Source organism: Chelonia mydas, chromosome 9 (assembly GCF_015237465.2).
Source record: "Chelonia mydas isolate rCheMyd1 chromosome 9, rCheMyd1.pri.v2, whole genome shotgun sequence".
NCBI classification, from domain to species: Eukaryota; Metazoa; Chordata; order Testudines; family Cheloniidae; genus Chelonia; species Chelonia mydas.
In genome coordinates, this window is record NC_057855.1 from 98,105,281 (window position 1) to 98,129,758 (window position 24,478).

At 45.6% G+C, this 24,478-nt stretch overlaps 2 protein-coding genes and 2 long non-coding RNA genes across 5 annotated transcripts in view; 2 read left to right on the plus strand and 2 right to left on the minus strand.

The window, feature by feature from the left end:
• LOC122461821 lies at positions 1–5,614 on the minus strand. Its single transcript, XR_006284019.1, has 2 exons — positions 5,481–5,614; positions 1–657 (listed from the first exon to the last, which is right to left on the minus strand). It is a non-coding gene; the product is annotated as an uncharacterized LOC122461821 (long non-coding RNA).
• RAP2C (RAP2C, member of RAS oncogene family) lies at positions 5,078–18,018 on the plus strand. Its single transcript, XM_037908663.2, has 3 exons — positions 5,078–5,673; positions 8,040–8,360; positions 15,579–18,018. Exons 1-2 carry the CDS (start codon positions 5,401–5,403, stop codon positions 8,316–8,318), a joined length of 552 nt encoding a protein of 183 aa, XP_037764591.1. The 5' UTR covers positions 5,078–5,400; the 3' UTR covers positions 8,319–8,360; positions 15,579–18,018.
• The window catches only part of LOC119567046, a 13,585-nt gene continuing 4,882 nt past the window's right edge, over positions 15,776–24,478 (minus strand). The window contains exon 2 of the long non-coding RNA XR_006284020.1: positions 15,776–22,177. This is a non-coding gene — a long non-coding RNA (uncharacterized LOC119567046). The remainder of the gene's footprint in view (positions 22,178–24,478) is intronic.
• The window catches only part of FRMD7 (FERM domain containing 7), a 45,183-nt gene continuing 42,362 nt past the window's right edge, over positions 21,658–24,478 (plus strand). For both annotated transcript variants that reach the window (XM_037908661.2, XM_027818527.3), the window contains exons 1-2: positions 21,658–21,882; positions 23,220–23,373. In XM_037908661.2, coding sequence (XP_037764589.1) covers positions 21,769–21,882; positions 23,220–23,373 — 268 coding nt within the window. In that variant the 5' untranslated portion in view covers positions 21,658–21,768. The remainder of the gene's footprint in view (positions 21,883–23,219; positions 23,374–24,478) is intronic.

A 24,478-nucleotide genomic window follows, 5' to 3' on the forward strand; every position in this document is an offset into this window, starting at 1 on the left:
TTACGCACTGTGACCATGGAGCATGGCCATCACCAGGACAGTTTAATTGCTGTTTTTTAATTGACAGGAGAACACTCTCCTGTTCTGCATAGGAACTGACCAAGAACAAGCCCCATTGTGTTAGGTGCTGTACAAACATAGAGTAATAGACAGTCTCTGCCCCAGAGAGCTCACAGTCAAATAGACAAGACAGACAAAGGGTAGAGGAAAGAGAGAGAACCTGCATGTTCCATAGGGTCGAAGGCTCACTCTTTAGCTATTGTCAAGCAGAGCTTTCTAGTGTCCAGAAACAAACAAAATCGTGTGTTGATGTAGTAAAAGGATTCTTCTCTGAATGCTAGAAACCTTTAGCCCAAGACAACATTTGAATGTGTGAAAAAGGGACAGAGTTTTGGTTAAACGTGGAAGTGGCAGTTATTTGTGATTTTCCAGTCAATTCCTCGGTGGGATGGAAGAGTACAATCGTACTTTCATAACAACATGTATAGGAGAAGTGCTTTGTCTGGGAAATCCCACTGATTGCCAAACAATGGCTAATACTGTAATTTGCAGTCTTGTGGAAGGTCATTTCTGCAGATTTTCAGCCTTCAGTTGCTTTTTTTTAAATCCTTTACTGACACCTAGCGTCTCTTGAGTTTATGTCTTCCAGGACAGCTCCTGTAAATCAGGAGAGAAAGAAAGGTAACAAAACTCAAGTCATCAAACAAATAATTTCCTAGAGCCATACAACACCAGTTTATTTTTAATGCTATTTTGAATCAATTCTGTCAGACTTTTCATACAGCAACAATAATAAAAGCAAAAAAGCTAAAGGGTCAAGTCTCAGCACTATGCTGAGAACCTATTCACCCTGCTAACTCGACTGTCAGCAAACACGTTCTAATCAATGCAAACTCAATATGTGGATTGTCGTGTAATGAATAGTGCCCTGACTGCATATGGCCTGTGCAGACAGGACAAAACCATTTTCCACCATGCTATCATCCCGAACTAGTTACCAAGGATTGCTTCCCTTCAGCCTTAGCGGTTTTCATAATGCGCTGAGTTAATGGCTCCTGACCTGAGGTCAAAGCCAATGCAGGTGTAGATTCATAGATCTGCCTACCTTAATGGGGGTATTAATGGTGCAGCTGGTTAACATAAATATAGGGTGTAAAAGTTTCCTAGTCCTGCTGCATAAAAATTGTTGTGAAAACCTGTGAGCGCGAGAGGGTGCAGCCATCTAGAAACGATCAGGTTTCCACAGAGATACAGGTATATAATCTTTCATATGCCAAAGAACGTTATACCTTCAGAGAAGGCCTGATCCAATTTCCACTGACGTCAATAGGAGTCTTTCCACTGGTTTTATCTGGGAGTTGAATTAGAACCAGAGAGCATCTAATCTCATCTCCTCAAGAAGTATTTGGAATTCCAGATTTTACCTGGCATCTTGTATAAATCCTGTAAACCACAGGAACGTCAGTTTTACAGTCCTATTCTAAAATGATAGCTTGTCTCTGCCGGCTCCTGAGTTCACTCTGATTTAGTATGTTAAACCAAAAGGTAACAAGGTTATAAACAGGAAAAAAGCAGTGCCTCATTTCTCATCCATACCTCTGTGGTAAATTTTGCCTGCGTGAGGACTGCAGCATAGAGCTGGTGAAAAAGTTTCTAGTGAAAATTTCTTTTAATTGGAAATCAGTGTTTCATTGAAAATGAAATTTTTCACAGAAAAACTTTCCAGTTGGAAACCAGTAAGAATGTGGAAGGAAAATTATTTTTTCACATCTTTTTACTATTTAAACAGTAAAAAGTGTAACTGAGTTAATAACACATTTTACTCTTTTAAAGAATAAAAAGGTTTGAAGAGTGTTTTTTCTCCACTTTCTTCCACTTTTTTACTTTGCTCCTTTTTTCAGTTAAAAATGGGGAAAGGACAAAAGGAGGAGGGGAAACATAATTAAGCAATAAGAAAATTTTCAGTTAAAAAAAGACCAAATAAAATGGCATTTGAGATTGAAACTAAATTAAAATTTTCATTTTATATAGAAAATGTCTGAGGGAAGTCAAACGATTTTTACCAAAATCTTTCAACTGGGTTTCTTTTACAGCAGAAAATTCGACAGGGGAAAAAAAAAATCTAGTTTTTCTGACCATGTCGCTGCAGCCCCTGGTCATTTGTTGTGTTCTGCAGAGGTGTGAAGGGTGTTGGCGAGTGGCGCAGCGCTGTGACATTGTACGCGCTCTGGTGTTTAGTCCGTGCTTGCCAACAACATGTGGCCCCTTGAAGGGATAGGAAGGTGTGTTCAGCCAGGGTCTATGGCAACCCCAGTAATGCTGGAGACTGTCAGGGGAGCTTTGCCAGTAACAAGTACTGAATGTGACTTCTGTTTGTGTTCTGCTTTTGCCCAAAGTCTGAGGAAAAATTGGGACGGGCCCAGTCCTATGTACAGCATAAGGGAGAAGGAGCCAGGAAGGATAAGCACTAGGAGGAGGGAGGCGTATATAATGCTGAGTGGAAGGGGTGAGGCAGGACATGAGGGCTCAGCCCTTCCCAGGCTTTGGCATTGTGCCCACAGTTTGCCAGGTAATCACACCTTCACTGAATGAGCGGATGGGAGGGTTTGGGCCCCACCCCTCTCCTGGCTGGGGGAGTTGTCTGTGTCACACTGTTTGGGGTCCCCATATGGGGTGGAGGGAGGTGTCAATGTTGCACCGTTGGGAGTTCCCCTCTGCAGGGGGAGGGAGGCGTTGGTAAAATTGCCAACCTCAAGCACTCAAAAATAGAGCTGGTGTGAAAATGAAACCTGAAATGTCTTGCGAAAGTGAGTCCAGCTCAACAAACTTTTGTTGAATCAGAGGCAGGTTTCCAACAGTTCTGTTCCCCTGGCAGGTTGCTGGGGACTCTGGCTTTCCAGGGTCCACAACTCCAAGTCAGCCAGGCCATGTGGACTGCCCCACAGACAGTGAGCCTGAGTTTGCAGGATCTGCAGCTCCAGGGCAGCACTGCCATGCCAAGGCTTCCAGCCAGTTTCCAGACTCCCTGCCATGCAGCCAGGCGCTGGAAAGCCCTGGGGGACCCGCTGGCTCTAGTCAGTGCTCAGCTCCCCCATCCACAGCTGGAAGCCCAGACAACGCCAGCTTCGCCCAGGGCTCTCAAATCTAGGCTCCCAGCTCTACAGCAGGGAGCCTTGAGAACCCTGATTTGAGCTGGGGCTCTCAGAGCTTCCAGACGGTCTGCTGCAAAGCTGGAAGGTTGGAGGTCCTGGGACTGGTTCTGCAGCTTCAGGGCAGTCCCACCACGACTCCTGCCAGCTCTCCAGACTCCTGGGCTGACCCGTGCCCAAGCAGGCAGCCCTGGGGGCCAGCTGGCCCAGGAATCTGGAAACCCTAGGATCCTCGGCCCCAGGGCTACTCCTGATCTACAGACCCTGGGAGTTCCAGGAGCAGACTGAATGGGATAGTTTTGTGGTTTCATGGCTACTCATGAAACTGACAATAACGCCAACTTCAGTCGGGGCGGTGAGTCCTGGGGAGTATATTCCGTTGTGGAACACCAACTTGGTACTTGCAAGATGAATTGTTTTCAGGATGCACCAACTTGGTACTTGCAAGATCAATTGTTTTCAGGATTTCTGCTTTGCAAGAAATGTTGCAATATGCATCTGAAGAAGCCGGTTTTTACCCACGAAAGCTTAAGCCCGAATAAATCTGCTCGTCCTTACGATGCCACCGGCCTCCTTGTTGTTTTTGTGGATACAGCCCAACACGGCTACCCCCTGATCCTTGTTGCAAAATCAGAATTTCTCATGCACTGGGAAATCTGAGTTTCGTCCAACAAGCCTGAGTCTCTCCTCCCTCCCCCCCGCAGTTTGGTTTAAATGGGATTTTAAAAGAAGAAATACAGCGCAGCCGCTTTTGATCTGACGTTTGGAGCTGGAGCGTTTCAGGCGCCGGCGGGCCCGCTCCCGAGACCCGGTTTGGAGGCAGGCCGGAGCCGCAGCCCGGGCTCGAGGGAAGCAGGAGCTACCCGCAGGCTGGGCTCGCTGCTCTCGCCGCCAGACACAGCGGCGGGGCCGGCCCGGGAGGAGGCCGCGGACACGGCTGGAGCCCCCGGGAGGGGAGCAGCGAGGACTAAACCGCACCCCGGGCGCTTCGCCCTGCTCCAGGCGCGTTTCCTAAGTGCCGGCAACGGAGCCCGGCTGCAGGCGCCGGCCGAGCCCCGGGTCCCGCCCAGCCTGGGGCAGCGGCCGGCGCCGGGCTCGCGAGGTCTCGTGTGGGGGCGGGGCGGTGTCACCGCGTTCAGGGTCCCCCCTCGGGCGGGGTGGGGGCGGGGCGGTGTCACCGCGTTCAAGGTCCCCCCCTCGGGCGGGGTGGGGGCGGGGCGGTGTCACCGCGTTCAGGGTCCCCCCCTCGGGCGGGGTGGGGGCGGGGCGGTGTCACCGCGTTCAGGGTCCCCCCTCGGGCGGGGTGGGGGCGGGGCGGTGTCACCGCGTTCAGGGTCCCCCCCTCGGGCGGGGTGGGGGCGGGGCGGTGTCACCGCGTTCAGGGTCCCCCCGCGGGCGGGGTGGGGGCGGGGCGGTGTCACCACATTCAAGGTCCCCCCCTCGGGCGGGGTGGGGGCGGGGCGGTGTCGCCGCGTTGAGGGTCCCCCCTCGGGCGGGGCGGTGTCGCCGCGTTCAGGGTCCCCCCTCGGGGGGGGTGGGGGCGGGGCGGTGTCACCGCGTTCAAGGTCCCCCCCTCGGGCGGGGTGGGGGCGGGGCGGTGTCGCCGCGTTCAGGGTCCCCCCTCGGGCGGGGTGGGGGCGGGGCGGTGTCGCGGCGTTCAGGGTCTCCCCTCGGGCGGGGTGGGGGCGGGGCGGTGTCGCCGCGTTCAGGGTCCCCCCCTCGGGCGGGGTGGGGGCGGGGCGGTGTCGCCGCGTTCAGGGTCACCCCTCGGGCGGGGTGGGGGCGGGGCGGTGTCACCGCGTTCAAGGTCCCCCCCTCGGGCGGGGTGGGGGCGGGGCGGTGTCGCCGCGTTCAGGGTCCCCCCCTCGGGCGGGGCGGGGGCGGGGCGGTGTCGCCGCGTTCAGGGTCCCCCCCCCCGGCCGGGTCTCTCAGCCCGGAACCGCGGCGCCGGGGCTCCCCTGTGCGGAAGTGCGCGGGGGCGGCCCTCGCTCGCGCAGCCCGCCGGTGCCGCGCTGAAACCCTTCCGGGCGGCCCCAGGCCGGGCCGTGGAGCGAGGCCGGGGGGCGCGGGCCGGGCCAGCCGCCAACGACTTTCTCCCCCCCTCGCCCCCCAGCGCCCCGCGCCGGGCCTAGCCGCGGCCTGAGGCCTCCGGGCCGGGGTAGCAGCCGCAGCCGCGGGGCGATGCGCTCCCCGGCCGCCCAGTGACCGCCCGCCCCGCCCCGCCCGCCGGGGCGCCCGGCCCGCCGGCCCCATGAGGGAGTACAAGGTGGTGGTGCTGGGCAGCGGCGGCGTGGGCAAGTCCGCCCTGACCGTGCAGTTCGTCACGGGCACCTTCATCGAGAAGTACGACCCCACCATCGAGGACTTCTACCGCAAGGAGATCGAGGTGGACTCGTCCCCCTCCGTGCTGGAGATCCTGGACACCGCCGGCACCGAGCAGTTCGCCTCCATGCGGGACCTCTACATCAAGAACGGCCAGGGCTTCATCCTGGTCTACAGCCTGGTCAACCAGCAGAGCTTCCAGGTAACCGGCCCCGGCCCCGGCCCCCGCCTCGGCCCTCGCTCGGGACTCGAGTCCAGCGCCGCCCCCGGCGGGGAAGCGGCCAGACCGGCTCAGGCCGAAGGTCCCCCGAGCCCAGCGTCCTGCCCGCCCGCCGGGGCCGGTGCCAGGGGCCCCAGACGGCGTGAACAGAACAAGGGGTCCGTCCCCTGTCGCCCATCCCCCGCCTTGGATTATTCCTGTCAAAAGCAGGTTAAGGGGGTGGGTGGGGGGGGGTGTTACCTTTCTGCTGTCGGTATAAACGAGGAAAACTACCGAGCACTAGCAGGAAGCTACCATACTCGGGTTGCAAAACTATTCCCCTTGGACTCTGGTAAATAAAGCACTTGTCTTCAGTCATCTTTAAAAATAAATGTCTGGAAATCCCGAATTTGGGGTTAGATTTGACCTGTTGCGTGCTTTTAAACACTGCTCTTTGAAAAGCAATATTTTGCCAGTTACTCTCGTAAGGGCGGGTGGGTGGCCTGTTTTCTGAACTGAACTTGCTACCTTATAACTTGTGAATCTTGCTAATAAACCCTGATACTTTTTTTCTCTCTATATAACAAGCTGCCATGGAGTGTAAGCTTGATGCTCGCACTGCGTGGGTGGTGTGTTCATGAGAACGACAGGTCACATGTGAAAATGAAATTCAACCCACAAACTTGCATTGCAAAAACTGACAAGAAGCAAAAAAAGTCCCTCAACCTGTAACTGGCCTAAACTGCCTCTGGTAATAAGCAGCTTGTATCTGTGGGAAATGACTGGACTTGGCAACAGGGATTTGGAACTTGCTTGTTGGCTTGAATTAGGTTGCTTGTGCTGGGTGTAGTCCAGCTGCTTGGCAAAACCTTTTACACCCCCACTAAGGCAGAATGTTTCTGTTGAAGGCTGAACATTATCTTAGATGAGGGTACCTACCTAGATAAATTGTATCCAAGTTAGAGATTTTTTTCCCTTGCAAAGGAACTACAATCCTCATGCTGGGGTGTTTCTCTCCTGCCTATGATCAGCTCTCATCTAGGAATTGGGAGGTTTTCCCTCAAGAATTGAGGCATGTAGTTAAGAAAAAAAAATCTAAGAGTGGATTAATATATTCCACTTCAGTTGCTTGGTTTTCATTCTTCTTTAGCACATTTAATCAGAACAGTGTGGATGTAAATCTCTCTGTGAAGTTTCATTACCAGTGGCAGCTTCAAGCACTTAATTGTGTCTCTCATAGAACCCTGCAAGAAATTGTAAACCTTTATTTATTGTAACAAATTAAAATCTTAAATCTGAGGTGGTGGAGGAAGTGGATCTAAACTTTCAAGAGTATGGTAAATAAATGTCTCTTCCTTTTTCACTTTTGGAAAGATTATAGGATTATTGGGTTTCACAGAATATTAAAACATGTCTTTATTGTATCTAAATTTGTCATTTAGGCATAACCAAGTGTGTTCACAGTGAACACTTTTAAGCATGCTGCTAGTATGCGGGAGAAGACAGTGAGTTAAAAATTTAATTAACTTTCATAGGCAGTAGGCTGGCCACAAGTTTCCCATCTGTGTAAGTGATCGCTTAACGTAGATGCGTAATGTAGACTTCAGTTTCGGTCATGAGTTTAAAGGCGAACTTCTCTTTTTGTAGAAAATCCTGCTGAGGACCAGAAAATTAGTTCAGTTCCAAACTTTAAGTTAATTTATACAAAATCTGCCTTTATTTTAACTAGAGCTGGGCAAGAAAAATGGTCACCCAGCCTATGAAAATGTTTGAGATTTCAGTTTTTCCGGTTCTTCGTCAGAATGTAACTGACACCTTTTGAAACTTTGCACAGAAAATTACCCCTATCCTAGGGAGTTCACCTGGGATGGTGATTGCCATAACCACCAGGCTATTCTCAGTGTGGCTGGAAATTCCTTCCTAGACCTAAGAAACCTTCCCAACAAGTTCTGGTTTTGACAAATCAGCATTTTCCAATGGAAAACTGTTTTGTCAATTCCTGACCAGCTCCAATCCTAACCAAAAGGTTTTCTGGGAAATGAGAGGTAATTTTACATTGCAGCAGTGCATTTTCTAAACACACAGGAAGTGCCATGTGCCCTGAAGAATGTGCATTACAGATGGAGGATAAATTTCTGAATTTTAGACACACCCTAGTCTAAATCCAAGGTATCCATTTAGGAATTTTTCATAAGCTGTTATGTTTGTTTTCAGTTAGACATAAGATCTGTGGGCTTGTTAAAACACTTGTTTTTACAGTGAGCTATTTCCTAGAACCAGTGTTAACTTTTACAGCAATCATTTGTGATTACTATTTTAAAATATGATTAGTACTAAAAGTGTATTAACCAGTTGGATTGTTTAATCAGGACATCAAGCCAATGAGAGACCAGATTGTCCGAGTGAAGAGATATGAAAAAGTTCCTCTAATCCTAGTGGGGAATAAAGTGGATCTGGAATCTGAGAGGGAGGTCTTATCTGCAGAAGGCAGAGCTTTGGCTCAGGAGTGGGGCTGTCCATTCATGGAAACGTCGGCCAAGAGTAAAACCATGGTGGATGAACTGTTTGCCGAGATCGTCAGGCAAATGAACTATGCGTCCCTGCCTGAAAAACAAGATCAGTGTTGTACAACTTGCATCGTCCAGTGAGAAAAAATAAAGAAAAACCTCAATCATGGCCATACAGAGCAGGTGGGTTGAACGCTCATATTTAATTGAGGTGGTTAACTGTTGTGTTTAAATGAGCAGATTAAGCTGTCACAAGCACTTTAAAATTAGTTGGTCTAACCTTGAAATGTCTTGCAGCCTCTACTGAGAGAAAGTGTGTGGCCCCAACAGCACATGAGTACTTAATGTATTAGAAATAGGCACCTTTATGTGAAATAACCTCTATATGTTACATCAGTATGCTTAACCAGGGGTTACTGCCTCTATCTGAAATATCCTGTGTATTAATACTAGTTAGGCACTTACAACATAAAAGGAGGCCTGAATTCCTGTGCACCAATTCACTGGATGAGGACTAGCAATACTGTATTGGTGACATCTTTATCTCTAGTGACCTATGGTGATAGTTGCAGTGCGATTCTGACTTCATTAGGTGCAAATGACCTCTCAAAAGTCACCTGCAAATATAATTATCCAAATGAATTGCCGCTAGTCAAATAGACTTTAACTATGTGCTGAGTCCCCCACTAACCAGACTTACGGGGCACTCAGTATATGAACTCTCACTCTCTTAACAAAGCTCCCACAATGTCCATCCCAGCTGCCCAACTCAGCTTTCCACTTTAATGGTATGTCTGTCACAGCTGCCAAGTCTTCCTGCTTAAGCATTGGCTTATGGGAGTGCTCGTAATTTCCATTTTATTGCTGACTTCTGTAAGCTGGCTTCACTGGTGATGGTTGCTGAGATGTCCTGTGAAAGTAGCCTCTGGCTGTCAATGTACGTTTCAGGACCTGAAAAAGAAATGGTGAGGTTAATTTAGTCTGGTCAGAGAAAACATTCAGAATTCATTAATTTGGTCAACTCCATGTACAGGCCACTCCAGCACACCTCTCTTTGTACAAATATTCTTTTCTAATAAAGAACGGGGAGATATAATAATGTTGGTTTCCAAATAAATGGCTCTGAAGTCAGGTGGTTGTAATGATTTGTAATTTTTATTTTCAAAAACAGTTGAATTGTAGTTGAAAGTAATGACAGTATTTTAAATTTAAGAATATATGTGGGAGTCTTGCATTCCAGCTGAACAAAACTGAAAAGATGGAATTGTGTGGAGGGGTTTCTCATTTGGGTTTCTCCTTGCTGGCTGGCTGCCTGCCACCTCAGAAGTGGCTGCATTTCAGCAGTCAGAACATCACACTTGATTTGTCGTCACTGGGATTGTGCATTCTTCAGTCTGTCAGTGCACTTCCTCAGAGCCCCAGGAGATTCCAGTCTGCAGGGCTGCCTATTTCAAATGGAGGCAGAGTTCTGTCCTCTTTCAGAGCTCTGCTTGTCTGTGGAAGCAGAAGTGCTTGAAACTCCTCCCTCCCCCCAGTGACTCTGTGCACAGGTGTGGTTGGAAGAGTGCAGTGAGTTCAATAGGGCCTTTACCTTTCCGCTTCTCCCCACCCCCTTCCTTCCATTTCCCCCTCTGCAGGGGTAAAAGCTCTCTTGCAAGACTATGGTTGGCCTTCAGTGACCACAGCTCACAGTCTCCCTCTCTAGCACTGCTGCCTGTATATACAGAGGCAGGTAACAGTATTATAAGGAGTACCTCTGCTTTCCTCATGGCAGCTGTAACTCGGCAACCTTGGAGGAAAGGGGTGAGGACATAATCCCTGTGAAAGTTGTCTTAGCCAAACACTCTCTTTTGTAGGAGAATGACAGGTGGGGAAGAATAGGATAATATTGTACTTGAAGTTGTGGGTTGTCTGACCACCTCCACATCAAGAGTATGGGCACAGGGAACTCTCCATTAATATCCGTTACATATATAAAGCACGTTGTGAGTGTGAAATGTCATGTCTGTCTTAAATACCTATATGGCCCCCACTACTTAGTATCACGATCTTTAATGTACTTCTATCCTCACAGCACTCCTGTGAGGTGGGGAAGCTTCACTGGCCCCGTTTCACAGATGAGCAACTGAGGCACAGAGAGACTTACTTGCTCACAGTTACATGGGAAGTGTGGTGGAGCAGAAAATTGAACCCAGGGGCCAGGTTAGTACCCTGAGCACTGGGCTGATAGAGCAGAACTGCTCTGAATAGAGAAACTACAGATTGCTGCCTTTGATTTTGACTCAAAATGCTGCTGGGTTAGTCTCACTTTGAGTAAAACAAAGCCAGATGGTTCAGCTAGTCTTGTGACTACTTCCCATGTGAGTTCCAGGCAATTAACTCTCAGATATAGTGGCCAGTATGACGTTATTGGCTTTACCTTGCATGTTGAAGCTACATGCATTTCTGACTTGCCACACCAGAACATGCCAATGGCCCATCTAGGCCAGCACAGATGCTTTAGGGGATTGTTCATGAAACTTCATAGTGGATGCTTAGAGAATCTTCCTGATCTCATCAATCAGTTGTTGGCTTGTGTCCTAAAACATCAGGATCTCTTGTTTAAAAAAAACCCACAAAACTATAGCTAATGAGAACATCCACAGTCTTTAGTATATAAATGTCTTCCTTTGAATCCTACTAAGTTCTTGGCCTTGATACCTAGAGGCAATGAATTCTGCTGGCTAATCTTGCTCCATTTCATATCTCTAAACATTCCGATGAAGTGAGCTGTAGCTCACGAAAGCTTATGCTCAAATAAATTTGTTAGTCTCTAAGGTGCCACAAGTCCTCCTTTTCTTTTTGCGAATACAGACTAACACGGCTGCTACTCTGAAACCCAATGTTCAGTCTCTCTCCTCATATGGAAGCCTTTCTGTGCCTCTTAATTCTTTGTATCCTCCATTTCCAGATCCCTTCTAAATTCTGGCATCTCTCTCTCCTGAGGTAGGGCGACCAGATCTAAACACCATATTGAAGGTGAATCTGTACCATTGACTTAAATAATGCCATTATAATATTTTCTATTGCAGGAGTTCCCATGCTTTTTTCAGTCTGAACCACCTCTCCTCTTGATTTTGCCTCAGTTTGCAATTACAACATTTCTCAAGAAGCTATTGGTATTCGTTGTAAGGGGGCAGGTGATAATTGTCCCACACAGCAATCTCTCCAGCTCTGGGAAAGCAAAGTTCTCTTCTTTCCCTATTCTCCCATTGTCTCTTTAATATCCATAGACTCTTCATGTCCCAGCCAATCCTCCCTTTGCTCTGGGGCCTTCTTCCCCCTCACCTCCCATCTCCATTCACGGGCTCTTCTTAGGCTCTGTGATCTCACCTGTTGCTCAAGCTCTTCCCTCCTTTCTGCATCCCTGGCTCCCACCACCTGGCCCTTGTCTCCTGGTTCCTGTGGTCCAGTATCTCCTTGGCCTAATGACAAGCTTGGATACCAAATTTCCATCCAGTATATTGTAATGGAGGATTGCAGCTCACAGCTTCCTCTGTCAGTTGTCTCTCATCCTAGGGATAATTGCTTTTGGATCTTAGGTGGGCAGAAGCAGGTGGTAGCTACTCTTATAAAACTGCAACCTTTAGTGGCAGCTTCTTTCTTCTGGCACAGGGGTGTGGATCACAGCTTGGGAACCACTGTTTTACTCTATTCTGTGTCCCAGCATCTTTTCTTTTTTTGTTGCTCTTTACTGCACACTGAGATGGTCAGTGACACCCACCTCTCTTTCCAGAACAACTAGTCAGTGTAGAATCCAGCAGTATGTATGATTCGTTCAGATGATTCCTTCCAGTATGCACTACCTTACATTAGTCGACACTGAATCTCATCTCTCCTGCTGTCTGCTCACCTATTCAGGCTTTTCTGGTGAGCGCATCACCATGGACCTCGCTGTGTTAGTTCCCTCTGAAGTTGAAAGTCTTTAGTCTTGACTAAACTAAAATGTCACTTGCAAATTGTTGTTCCTCTCCCTCTTCCTGGTGTGGATTCTCTGGGTACCCCTCTGTCGGTCTTTTATCATGATGAAAATTGATCACTTATCCATATTACTTGTTTTCTGCCTTAGTCAGTTTCTAATAAGCCATGACAGAATTTACTTCGCTCTGTGACTTCTTGGTTTTCTTAGTACCCTCTAGTGAGAAACGTTGTCTAAGTCCAAATTATGTGCTGTTCTTCAAACGTCAGCAAAGTAATAGATAATTCTAGTAAAAAGGAAAGCCAGGACTTTCCTTCACAGAAGCCATTCTGATTTGTCCTTTCAGATCATGTTCTTCCCAGATACTTTCTTGAATTATTGTTTCAACCAATGCCTATGGCACTGAAGGTGACATTTATTGGTCTCCAGTTTCCTAATATTCCATTGCACCCAGCCTTAGGAAGAAGTGGTCCTGTGTTTGCTATCTTTTGCACCCCTCCCTCTAATTTAGCAGCAGATTTTAATGAAATTCCTTTATGCGTTTTTTAGATGAATATCTAGTTTTGATGTGTTGCCACTTAATTTATCAGCTTGTAGCTCTTGCTCTTTTGATTCCTCAGTCTGACGGTCCATCTTTTCTCTGAAACGTCCTCCAAATATGTAACAAATTTATTCAACTACCAAAGTTACAGAATGTTATCTGCATAAACCTGCGTATATTCTGAATTTGCACAGTACTTTATGGTGAGTGATCTCAGCAGTATTCTTGATCAGTCATTTGCCCCTCCTCACGCCTGGATAACGTGACGCTAATAGGAGCTATGTGCGTACCTAGGTGTGAGGGGGAAAACATCTCATTGGAGTTTAAATTTGCAAGTTTACGCTTTTGTTCTACTCTAGAAAAGTAGCCCTCTGGCCTATGCAGCTTTGTAAAACTGTGAGACTCACCCAGTCTGCCTTTCCCATGCAGATCTTAGAAAATATTAACGGTTATACTTGCTCATTAAATTCCTGTCCAAGTCCCTGACTGGCATTTTATAAATACTGTCTCAGGGCTGCTTATTCACTCTGGAGCCCTGTCTGCGCTAGAGCCACTTTCTAAAAATGTGCCACTCGGGCCATCACCGGTTCACCAGCGTCAGGAGCCCTGTTGTAAACGGCGTGTTACTGGCATTCTTAATGTGTCCTGTACTCCTGCTCAGAGCAGGTCTAACAGACCCCCTACTAGCAGTCAGCTGGCTGCTGTCAGCCCTTTTATAAGTAGGGTTCTCAGCATTGCTAAAAGTGGTAGAGCAGCACCATTGTTAGCAACAGTAGGGAAACATCTTGAAAACTTCTCTAATGAAGATGGGGTCTGGGTGTACAGCACTTGTCTGATAAATCAAGCTTTCACTTTTTTTAGTCTCTGGGGCCAAAAGAGCTCTGTTCTGAATGTTGGTCGCTTATGTTTTCTCGCAACCTGAGCTGTGAAAGCTTTGAGCAGAGCTCCTAGTTGTCCAGTATCACTTACCCATTATAGAACTCAATCTGATGTGATCTCTGATGTGTTTTCTTTTTTTACAACTGTCAATTGAATTGATAAAGAGGAAACTTGAAAGGTCATGACACCCTATAGAGAAACATAATTCAAAACAGGAAACATTTTTCCATGTTGAAAATTTCCGGAAAACTTCAAATAGTGTTTTCCTGTTGTGTTTATATGATAAATTATGCTCCTACATGTTTCCTGGATCCTTTCAAAGGAAGGCTCAGTCTCTGTAACTGACTGTATTTTAAAGACTTTTTTTTGATACACAAAAATAGAATTCTTGAATCGTAGGACTGGAAGGGACTTCGAGAGGTCATCTAGTCCTGTCCCCTGCACTCACAGCAGGACTAAGTATTGTCTAGACCATCCCTGACAGGTGTTTGTCTAAACTACAAGTCATCAAGGGTGCAAAGACATAGCAGTTAGGTGTTGGGTATTATGGAATTGGTAGCTGCATCTCTTGCATTGACAGAATTATTAAACTTGTTTGTACACGTGACTCAGAATAGCTACACATGCAATCCTGCCTACCAAGAAACAGCCTAATCTTTGATGGTTTAAGAGGTTTTTTTTAGTATTGATCAGAGAGTCCTATTATTGAAAATCAGATTGGTTCAACTTCCTGATTTATGGAAAATCTAACATCACCATCCATGTTATGATACTGTAAGGCCCTTTCTACTGGGGAAATGAACAAGCTAGTGTTTTCTGTCTGGCAGTGTGTACTCCTGGGGGAATTCTGCGCCAAAAAATTAAAAATTCTGTGCACAGTATTTCAAAATTCTGCATATTCTATTTTGTCAAAATAACACAATGTAATCACGTCAGTTTCAATTGTTTTAGTAATTTATTTCAAAATAGCTGTCAGCAAGTGTATCTCTAAAAATACAGACCAAAAAAAATTATGGAATTTTTTTTTTTGACAAATAGATTCTTTACTAGGCATATTAATACAGAACTTTGAGTAATTCATTTAAACTACTATACAGAAACATATTTCCCGCACCCCTCAGAAGCAGTGCAAAGGCTTGCGGGGAGTCAGGAGTAACAGAGGAGCTGAGGGAGAGGGAAGGAGCCTTGGAGTGATCCTGGAGGATTGTTGGGTGTGGGTGGGAGAAGTATGGAACAGTTTCTTTTTCGGGGGAGGAGGGATTGTTAGGAAGGTGGGGAGCCTCTCCCATTTAGTCAGGCACCTGTGACCCTGGAGCCCCCCTCCCATTCAGCCCTTGGCTCAATGCTGTCACCCCAGTAGCTCCTGAGCCCATGCCCCACTCTGTCCTCCCACCACTACCTCTTCTGAACCCTGGTCTGTGACCACCACCACCCCCCAGCAGCCCCGTGTGCCCCACTCTGCCTCCCAACCTGGCTTCACATGCCGGCTGCTGTGATGAACACAGTTGGCTGGGCAAAAGGTGATACTGTAACGCTTCCTGGGCAAAATGTGTTTTCTACGGGGGCGAAAAAATTCTGCGCCGGACATGAATTTTGCGTGTGTGCCATGGCACAGAATTTCCCCAGGAGTAAGTGTTTACCTAGAACACAACTACTTCATATTTTCTTGGCATGTTTTGGGCTGAATCCAGTGTATGTCACCAATATAGAGAATAATTCAAATTCTTCAGTTATTCCTTTACCGCTTCATAAGGTGCTACAGAAGTGCACAGTATAGAAACCTAGGTAACGCCTGCTAGCCTGCCTTCCATTATCAACAGCGCTCATTTGAAAAAAAAAACAAAAAACCAGGAACTTTTTTCACCAAAGCTTCTGTGGAAAAATTGGTCCTTTTGGTCAAAATATTACAAAATTTCCACCAGCTTTTCATTAACATGTTTACTAAAGCTAACTTGATTTAAACGTGTAAATCTGAATATGGCCTTTATTCACTCTTTTTTTTTTTTTTTGGTCTAAATTGCAGATAAAACTCAGAGGAAACTTGCACAGATGCTGCTTTGGAGAACTCTTTCAGCCCAGGTTGCAGAGCTGAGCCTTGGTAAACCTGTCTCTATTACAGCACGTTGCCATACATCTAAGTGCATAAGGTCAGTGGCCTTCAAGATCCACAGACCTTAAACAGGAATGCTTAGCATGTTTACCATAAGTTAAAATCTGTTCTTTATCTTCCTTTTCTAGCTTTCTAAGTTCATATTAATGGCTAATATGCAAGAATTCATTTTTAATATTTTAATTGATTTCTTTAATCAATTTCTGAACTTGTATTTATTAAATACTTAAACTCAGTATTACCTACTCAATGCCTTTTTAAAAAGAGTTAATGGAGAATAAATTGAGCCTTAAACAAGTGGTTACTTCTGTATATTACCTCGCATCAGTGCTTAATTCTATTTGCAAAGTTTTCTCCTACAATGTAGTTGGTCAATACTTTGAGACTTTTATGTTTACGTGTGACAGTGTCATGAAAAGATACTGAAGACACCTCTTATGCTGTATGGATGTAATATCCCTTTTCTCAGTCATATGGAGTTTGTGATCGTGTATTTGTAATAGGGATTATTTGAAATGGGCTATCAAGCATCCAGCTAATGTGTTCTTACTTCACAATACTGTGGGTTTTCAGACTTTTTATTAATGGTAATTGCAGTGTTGAAATGAAGTAGTATGTTTTTCCATTCTGTTAAGTTTCTAAATTTGCTAGTTTCTGATCTGCTTCAGTATGCTTTTGAAAAGGGATAACGTATCCTCCAGACTGGGTTGTATGCCTACCCAGAATTAGCTCAAGTTTACCCAGCACATTAAGTGACATCTAGTGGACCTCTGCACTTGTAAATCTAATGCAAATAAAATGATCTTACATTTTATAATTCCTAATTGTCTTTCTGAATAATATTTTAAAGCAATATTTGTTAACGTTTTTCTTGCACTGTCACAAATAGCTTTTTAGTTGTTTTTTTTTCCCCCCGTAAACAAGTTAGCGTTAGAGACAAAGTTGGTGTAACAAGGGGAAAAGCACCAGGTGTCAGTGATACTAACTGCAAGCGTGCTTCAAACAGCCATTGCCTTCCATGTTGTTTACCTGATCAACATTTTGTCTGAATACTTGAAAATTTTAACAATAACACAGGTATTAAAGCAGAATGAAAATGTATAAAGAGCAGATGAAATCTTTGTTCAGTTTTATTAACAATTATTGCATACATGAGAGCTTTTTCTAGTGGTGGTTTAAAATGTGTAATTTGTTTTGCAGAAGTTTAATAACTGCAGCTCACCTACTGCACCAAAGTTCTAGGTTTTTAGGAGCCCAGCTTTAGTCATTTGAACACGCTTCTGATAAATATAACTATACATTTTCCCTGTAATAGCTAAATAACTTTGACAAGGAAAGCTCCAGTAAAAGCAGTGATGGATATGCGAGGTGAAGCGATTTAAAATTCACTAAATGATGATGGCATTCAAACAAAACTGCAAATGAAGTCACCAGTATAGTGTCTCCACTTTCATGCAGTTTATTGGGTTAATAGAACACAGGATCTTAAGATTTACAGTATTTAGCAGAAATTAAGATTTTATTGACTATGTTCTTAGTGTTGAATTTTAATTTCGATGAGAATAAATTCTCTAAGGTTTCTGCTTGGATATCAGAACACCTAACTTTGCTGTGTGGTTACTTAAAACACTTTTCCCTGTTTGTACAAACTTTTATAAACAGGCCGAGGCTAATATTTAGGTTTGCACTTTAATACCAGAATTAAACCAAACCCTGTATTCAAAGTAGATTTAAGTGGTGATTGTTGGTCTTTTAGTAGATATACCAAGTAATAGGAAATAAACATAAATAGTTACGATCTTAGTTTTCCATTGTCTAAGGGGAGAAAAGTTGGGTTGATATCAGTTGGTGGTTCTTTCCTATGGGTAGTTTATCAAACAAAAGTATTCATTTCATTGACCTCAGCAAAAAAAACTTGACTTGAACTAGCTTAGAGTGATAAGGATGAGAAAATGAGATAAAGATGGTTTCTTCAGCACACTTTGAAAAAAGGGACCAAAAGTTATTTTAGGCTTCCTCAATAGATTGCATGTGAAGTTGCTTATTAGAATAAGAAGCTAATAATAAATGCAATATATGTATTGTCTCTACTATGGCATCTGTTTAGGAGTTGTTCAAATCACTGCAGTAGGGCTCTACAAAGAAAATGTAACCTAACATCATATATCTAATGTACTGTATCTTTATCAGTGATAGGTGAAATCTGGAATAACAAGTGCAAAAATTGAACAATTACCTATACTGCTTTGTAAAAAGTTTTTCCGATAGATTTCATTCTTGTCATTTTGTAAGACAACCCTACGGTCCACCTGTTTGTAACTTTTTTAATAAAATAGATATCTGTATTACCAAACTGGGCTCACTGTTTGATTTTACAACTGGCTGTTCTGCAGGGCTGGATTAATGCAGAAGTGTTATTCTCATACTTGGGGTTCAAATTCTGTTCTTTTAGTGGTTTTAAAGTGTACTAATGATAGAGACTGCTCCAGCACCTTTGAATAGTCTGTCTATATTACTGACTGATGGGGTGGCCTAAGGCAAGTGGCTTTGTCTTCCTATCTGCAAAATGTGGGTACATTGGCACCTTACAGGGGCCCAAGTAGATTGCTTGTCTGTAAGTGACTGAAGATGTAAAGCACTATGTATTCCTAGCGAGGAAGACTATTTTGGCTGACATAGAACTGGGTGGCAGGAACTGTGGACTCTATTCCCTGTCTTTCACTGACTTACTATGATGGGGGGGGGGAAATATCACTTAAAGGGCCCCTGAAGGGCAGAAATCCTGAAAATGGGTATTACGCCATCCTCCCTCGCCCTTGGAAGAGATGGTGTGAGATTAAATGAATTGAAAGCAATTCAAGCTTCTCTGATTTAAAGCATTAAATTAAAGCAAACTTCTGGCGATGTACCATGTGTAGACCTTAAGCAGACCTCCCTTAGATAAGGAGCCTTACACAGTGTTAATCTTTCCTGATGCTTTGTTTAGTGGACCTGACCAGGTGTATGTCTTATCAGACTAAATCTAACTTGCTTTTTATGGCTCACACACCCTGTGGGCTGTGTAAATATCTCAATGACTGCAAGCGGATTTGTCAAGGTTTTCAATCCATAGGGCCAATGGATGGCCACTGCTGTAGCTGCTGATGGTTACAAACTCTGTAGTAGCATCACCTTAGCCATAGCATTACTGGATCTCGTCCTCAGGAGCCGAGGGCGTCTTTACAATGTAGCCTCTCCACTCAGAAGCTTGGGTGATTCTCAAGAGAAGGTGGAAGAAGCCCAGCCTCCCCCATTTCACCCCAAAATACTGAGCACGCATCCCTGGTGAATAGAAGTCTTCTGGCTACTGAGCATCGTAGGGCAACTGTTTGCAAGTAGCTAAAAGTTTTGTGATGGCATTGCCTCTGATAACGTTACATCTGTCGCTTTAAATCCAACACAGCTTTTCATCTGAATACATTAAAGCTTTAGGAACCCACAAACGCTTAGCATAGTGGTGGCTTCAACCTCAGTGACTTCTGTAGGCCATTCAAAATCACCTGGGATCCTGACCCTTATCTGCCCTAGGTAATATTGTCCAGTCACACTGTACTGCTAGAATTTTGTGTGGATAAGACTACAGTACTGTCTACCCTACATCTCCGGCTGCTCCCTGTTAGCGTCCCCTCCCCTCTCACTGCCCATTCCCTAGGGGGGAGCTGTAGTGAGAGAAATGGAGAGAATTCACTTGAACCGTTCAGAACAATAAAGTCCCTTTATTGCATGGAGACCTGGCATAAACTGCACTGGAGAGAGAGCAAGTAGAACCACTGGTACATTTATTTACAGTGGTGCTCTCAGATGTTTATCGGTGACTAGCTTTTAGAATTAAATTCACCTCCCCAGAGGTGCACATCTTGGCTAATCCAGGCACACATTGCGTACCTCAGCAGTACCTTCGTGGACAAGGGGAACAAAAATGGGCTATTCTGAAATGTAACAAATCAGTGTGTCTTATGCTACAGCTGCATTTGTTACAGGGAAGAAGTATGTCACTCTGTAGGCAGTGATGTTTCTAGTTTCTTGTAACACTTTCTGCAGTCTCTTCTGACTAACAAACAAGCAGCTTTTTTACTCTTGGTGGCTGCTTCCTGTCTTGTCTTATCAGATCGAAACTCAGCGTGAGTAAACTGGTGGATGACACCAAACAGGAGGGGTAGCAAATGGATTGAACCAAAGGGGCGAGGAGAGATGGGAGTAGGCAGGGCTGCAGGCCATCAGGGGAAGCTAGGTATTAGTAAGTATAAAGGCCAACACGCACCAAGGGTATTCACTCCAATCTGACTCTGACTCTTCCTTGGGTGCTGCCATGAATAGCCCCCTCCCTTCACATCGATGCACAAAACTGTCTCACTGGCATTTGGTGGGGCTTTAAACCCAGGCTAGCTTGCCGGCTAGGGGTATAGGCCAGAGCTGGTAACCCACTCAGCTTGCAGCGAGGATGCAGGCTGAGCGCTGAGAGTCCTCCCATGCCTTCCCACAATTCTACTCTGTGCACAGGAGGGCAGACAAGTTCTCTCACAATTCACTGGGAAAGCACCAGAGTGGCTCAGTTTACAGCAGTACAAAGAACCACAGGATATGTTCCCAGACGTCCTAGCGATGCGTGAGTGAGTGAGTGCAGCTCCCGCGAGCTGAGGGCACAGGAAGTTGGGCAGGGCTTTTCAGTGTGGCTGCGAACACCACAGTGACATAGCTCAGAAGGAAGTTGACAAGAGATCGTAAATGGGTGATGTGTAACTCACCAGCGACAGCTGTGTTTAAAGCAAGTGTGCTGTTACCTCTTCCCTACTAGTTTTTAAGGTAGCTAAACTTTAAAGCCCTAACTAAACAAAGTAGTGTACAGGGTCTCTCATACAGATTGGATAAAGTGATAGCTGTGGTTTAAAACCTTGAGGGCTCTTATTGATTTATTCATGGTCACATTACCACTGCTCAAAAGCCAAAATTGCCATTGTAGACTTTCTATTCAGCACTAGCAGAAGAGTGGCTCACACAAGCTTAACGGCAGGAGTCTCCTGTAGGAGGAGACTTGACTATTGCTGTCCCAAAGCCCCGATTGTGGAATTCACTCCCAGTGCTGAAGCAGAGCCTGACTGAAGTGAGGGGAGCTCTGTAGACAGATAGCTCCCCACGCAGGATTGGGCCTTTGTGGCGATCCCGAATGCAGCACCCCTCGGCAAATACAGAAGTAACTATTAAAAACCGCCCCTGAAGGAATATAACAGTTACATGAGACGTGGAGAGCGGTGTGCTGAGTGTGAAGGAATCGGGTATAGATGTGCACCTTGGAAAACTATTTGTTGGTTATACGAGGGGAATCTTTATGGCTTCCTTTGCTACTTTGATAAATACTGAAGGACTGGGACTTATTTCTGGTAAGGGAAGATTTAATGTCAGAAGACAAATGTATCCAATGTAAAGGGGAGTTGGGAGAGAATTGATAGGTCAGCAAGGACTATCTGTGCTGAGTTTTGGGGGATTACTGAAACAGGGCTTGTCAGAAGCGGTTTTTTTCATGTGTCTGTTATTGTGGAATTGTTGCTGATTCACGTCTTGGCTGCATCCCTTGTTCCTGTAGCTTTATATTTGCATTTGAGAGCCAAGTAGGCAATAAAGCAAGAAGTGGACTGCTGGGGCTGTTCTAGGAAGGAGAGCTAGCCCTTTATACTAACTGAGAGGAAACTCATTAGCAGCATCTTAAAAGGGTTGTGATCAGAAAAAAGCGTGTATTAAAAAAAATGGCACCTTACAGACAGGAGCCTGCTGTAGTGACAAAAGGGTGGGTGTCTCGTTCTTCACACCACACATATAATGTAAAGAAACTACCTGGACACAGCCAGGTTCATATAAATGCGTATACCAAGCACAGCCAAACAAGCCAGGCCTAGCTACATACACATTGCTGCTCTGGCTGATTTCTGGCAGCCTCTAACACAGAGAGTAAGTAGAATGAGTGCCCCTAGAGGGCTCACAATAGGCCTTCCTATCCTATTCCTATACACTGCACAAAAGTAAGTTCATACTGATTTATTTTTGAATTCCAGTTAGCACTGCCCTGCCCATGGAGCTGGGGGAGAGTTCCGACCCGCTCAGGATTGCCTACCAACTTCCATCTCAGAGGCAACATTCGGCCTGCAGTTCCAGCTTCAGCTCCATTGATGGCAGCACTGAGCTGGTAAAATCTTTACCGGAGGGGGGGGTTGAGGATGCAGTTGCCAGAACGCCTCCATCCTGAGTTTCTTATGCTAGGTGGTGGCTAAGAGGAAGGGGAGGGAAAAAAGGGTCTGTTTACATGAAAATGGAGTCAATTTGGCATGAAGCCAAGGAGAGAGCGCTTTCACCCCCTATGGTGTTCTCCTTCAGCGTTCCCTTTCAGAGCAGGACTTCACTTCAAATTCCGTCATGAAGACGAGAGCTAGCGATGGCACTGGGGTAACGGCGGAGAAGAAATGATAGCGTCTGACGATGTGCTGCAGAAACACAAAGCAATATTAATTTTCAGACTGTTGTTGCTATTTATTGTCGCCTCTTGGGGGCGGGGCAGAATCTAAGTTAATTAAAATACTTGTTAAGAGCAGTGACATCGAAAATGGCACATACATTTTTCTATATCTCCCGTCAGCGTAGTATCGAAGGACAAGAAGAGCTGCTTCATCCAAGAGCCCGAATTAAATTTTGGAGTGTATCCTCTCAAACCTCCCAATTATTCATGTCTTACTGCCCCCTCTGCCTGAAGAGGGGGAAAGTTCAGTGCTCCCTCTTTAAGCATGTGAGACTTTGATTACCTTGTACGAGGAGCAGTCTGAGGACTGCACTGGGTTTCCTACCCCACAGAGAGACCAGTTTTCCTATGGAACAGGATGTCGATCCGGGGTCTCTTTGCTCCAGCCCTTCACCCCAGAAGGAATGACTTTGCCCTGGCCTTAGGTTTCCTTTGAGCTCTACACTGGGACTTGACAGAGTGACGGATGGCCTGAAATATGACAGACTTTTTCTCTTTAGCAAAACACTGCGGCCAGAGGGGTCTGATCCGCCATATCACAGGTATACAAAGCAGCAGGATTTCCTTGCCTCGCTGCCACTGGGGCTCACTCAACCAGAGCTGTTCATCCTGAGCCAAGGGGGAAGCCACATCTGTCATGAAAATGTGCAAGGCAGCTCCTTAGGAAACCATCCTTTCCTTTGGGGTTCCCTCCATTCACCAAGCACGACAGACTCGATGTGGTGGCTTCCTCAGAATCAGCCTTTGGCCTTAGGATCCATAATGCGGATGTTCAGAAAAGGTTTTCCTATCACTTCCTTAATCCCCTTTCATTAAATGATCACTGCTGATTATAGTCCAGGCATCTCTGTTGCTGGCAGTGCATGGCTAGAAAAGGAGATATTGTTTTACCTGTAAATGGGATTTCTGAGATGCTGATAAAGAACGGTGGGCACCATCCCTGGTGTGCTTTGAAATCTGTATATGTTTCTAACAAGTGTCTGGCTTGTTTTTGCCTTGGGACAAAATAGTGGATGTTTCCATGCCTGATTCACAGTGGACCCTGGAGAGGAAATCAGTCCTACATCTTCGAGAAGTCAGTCTTCCTGCCAATTCCCATCAGGCTGGAAAGCCTTCGTGTCCATATCGTCTCTGAGCCGCATTGTGGAGTTATCCAGATTACAGGTAGGTTCACAACGTGTCCGCTTTTATTTCTAGTTTAGGGAGATGTGAGTTCAGGACTGTTACCAGGAACCGTAAATACTCAAAACAAAACAAAGGGCGCTCTTACAAGAAACGTATTACTTGAGTTGCAGAACAGACTGGTTGCAACCACACCTCCATGGCTCAAAGTGGCTGGGTGCCAGGAGAAACCCACATGTTTGGGGGCATCAAAGCTCCTTTGACCGGACATGGATGAGGAGCTATTTTCTTGTTTTGCTCAATATCTCAACTGGTCTGTTTGAGTGAAATATACACTAGCTTCAGTTCTTCCCTTTTCGCAGTTTTCCTTTGGTAGGTGCAGCACTACCAGGCACTCCATTGGTGGGAAATCACTTTGGATAATAGCAGGAGCCCATGCTATTATTTGGGACCTTGAAAGCAATTCCTATGACCTTCCTGTTTGTTCACAGCAAATGGCCTTTATTCTGTGCTCAGTTATATGGCGAATATTAATCCTGGCCTCTCTTCGTCAATGTGCCCAATCAGTTTCTGGTAAGTAGATAAAAGCAGACAATACTCAATGCATGCGAGATTGTATTATAACCGCACCTTGCAGTGTTCAGACCTACAAACTAAATCAGCCCCTCACTGATTGTTGAGCACAACTTCCACAAGATGGCGCCATTTTAAAGCAAAAGTCTCATTTCCTCCTAGTGGTTTTGCTGGATGTGTTTTCTCGGAATGTTTCTTGTGTTCTGTACCCGACCATCAGCGTTTTGGGCAGCAAAATTGCTTTACACTGGAAAAGCAAAAGCCTAATTCTAAGGCAGTTTAGAATAATTTTATGTTTTAGGATTGAGGTTGCATAGCGTGCTCTTCGGTATCCTATCCAGACCAGATCCACTGTGTGCCATTTATAATAGGAATTATCTCCATCCTCTTCAAAAAGGTTTGATCTTCTGGCTATCAGCTCCTTAAGAGCCATGTACTGTCCTCTCTGTGTCAGCAATTCCAGCTGCTATCACTAGGCATCGTGTGCAGGAGTCAAGGACGGTACGTGGCCCCAAAGGATTCCCTGACTTGTTACAACAGCCAAATTGTCATGAAAATTAAGCAGCCAACGCAC

Bases quoted from the DNA above. Each gene is read 5' to 3' on its own strand.
- RAP2C (XM_037908663.2), top strand. From the start codon at position 5,401: ATGAGGGAGTACAAGGTGGTGGTGCTGGGCAGCGGCGGCGTGGGCAAG. The intron at 5,674-8,039 runs GTAACCGGCCCC...TTGTTTAATCAG, and splicing joins TCAACCAGCAGAGCTTCCAG to GACATCAAGCCAATGAGAGA.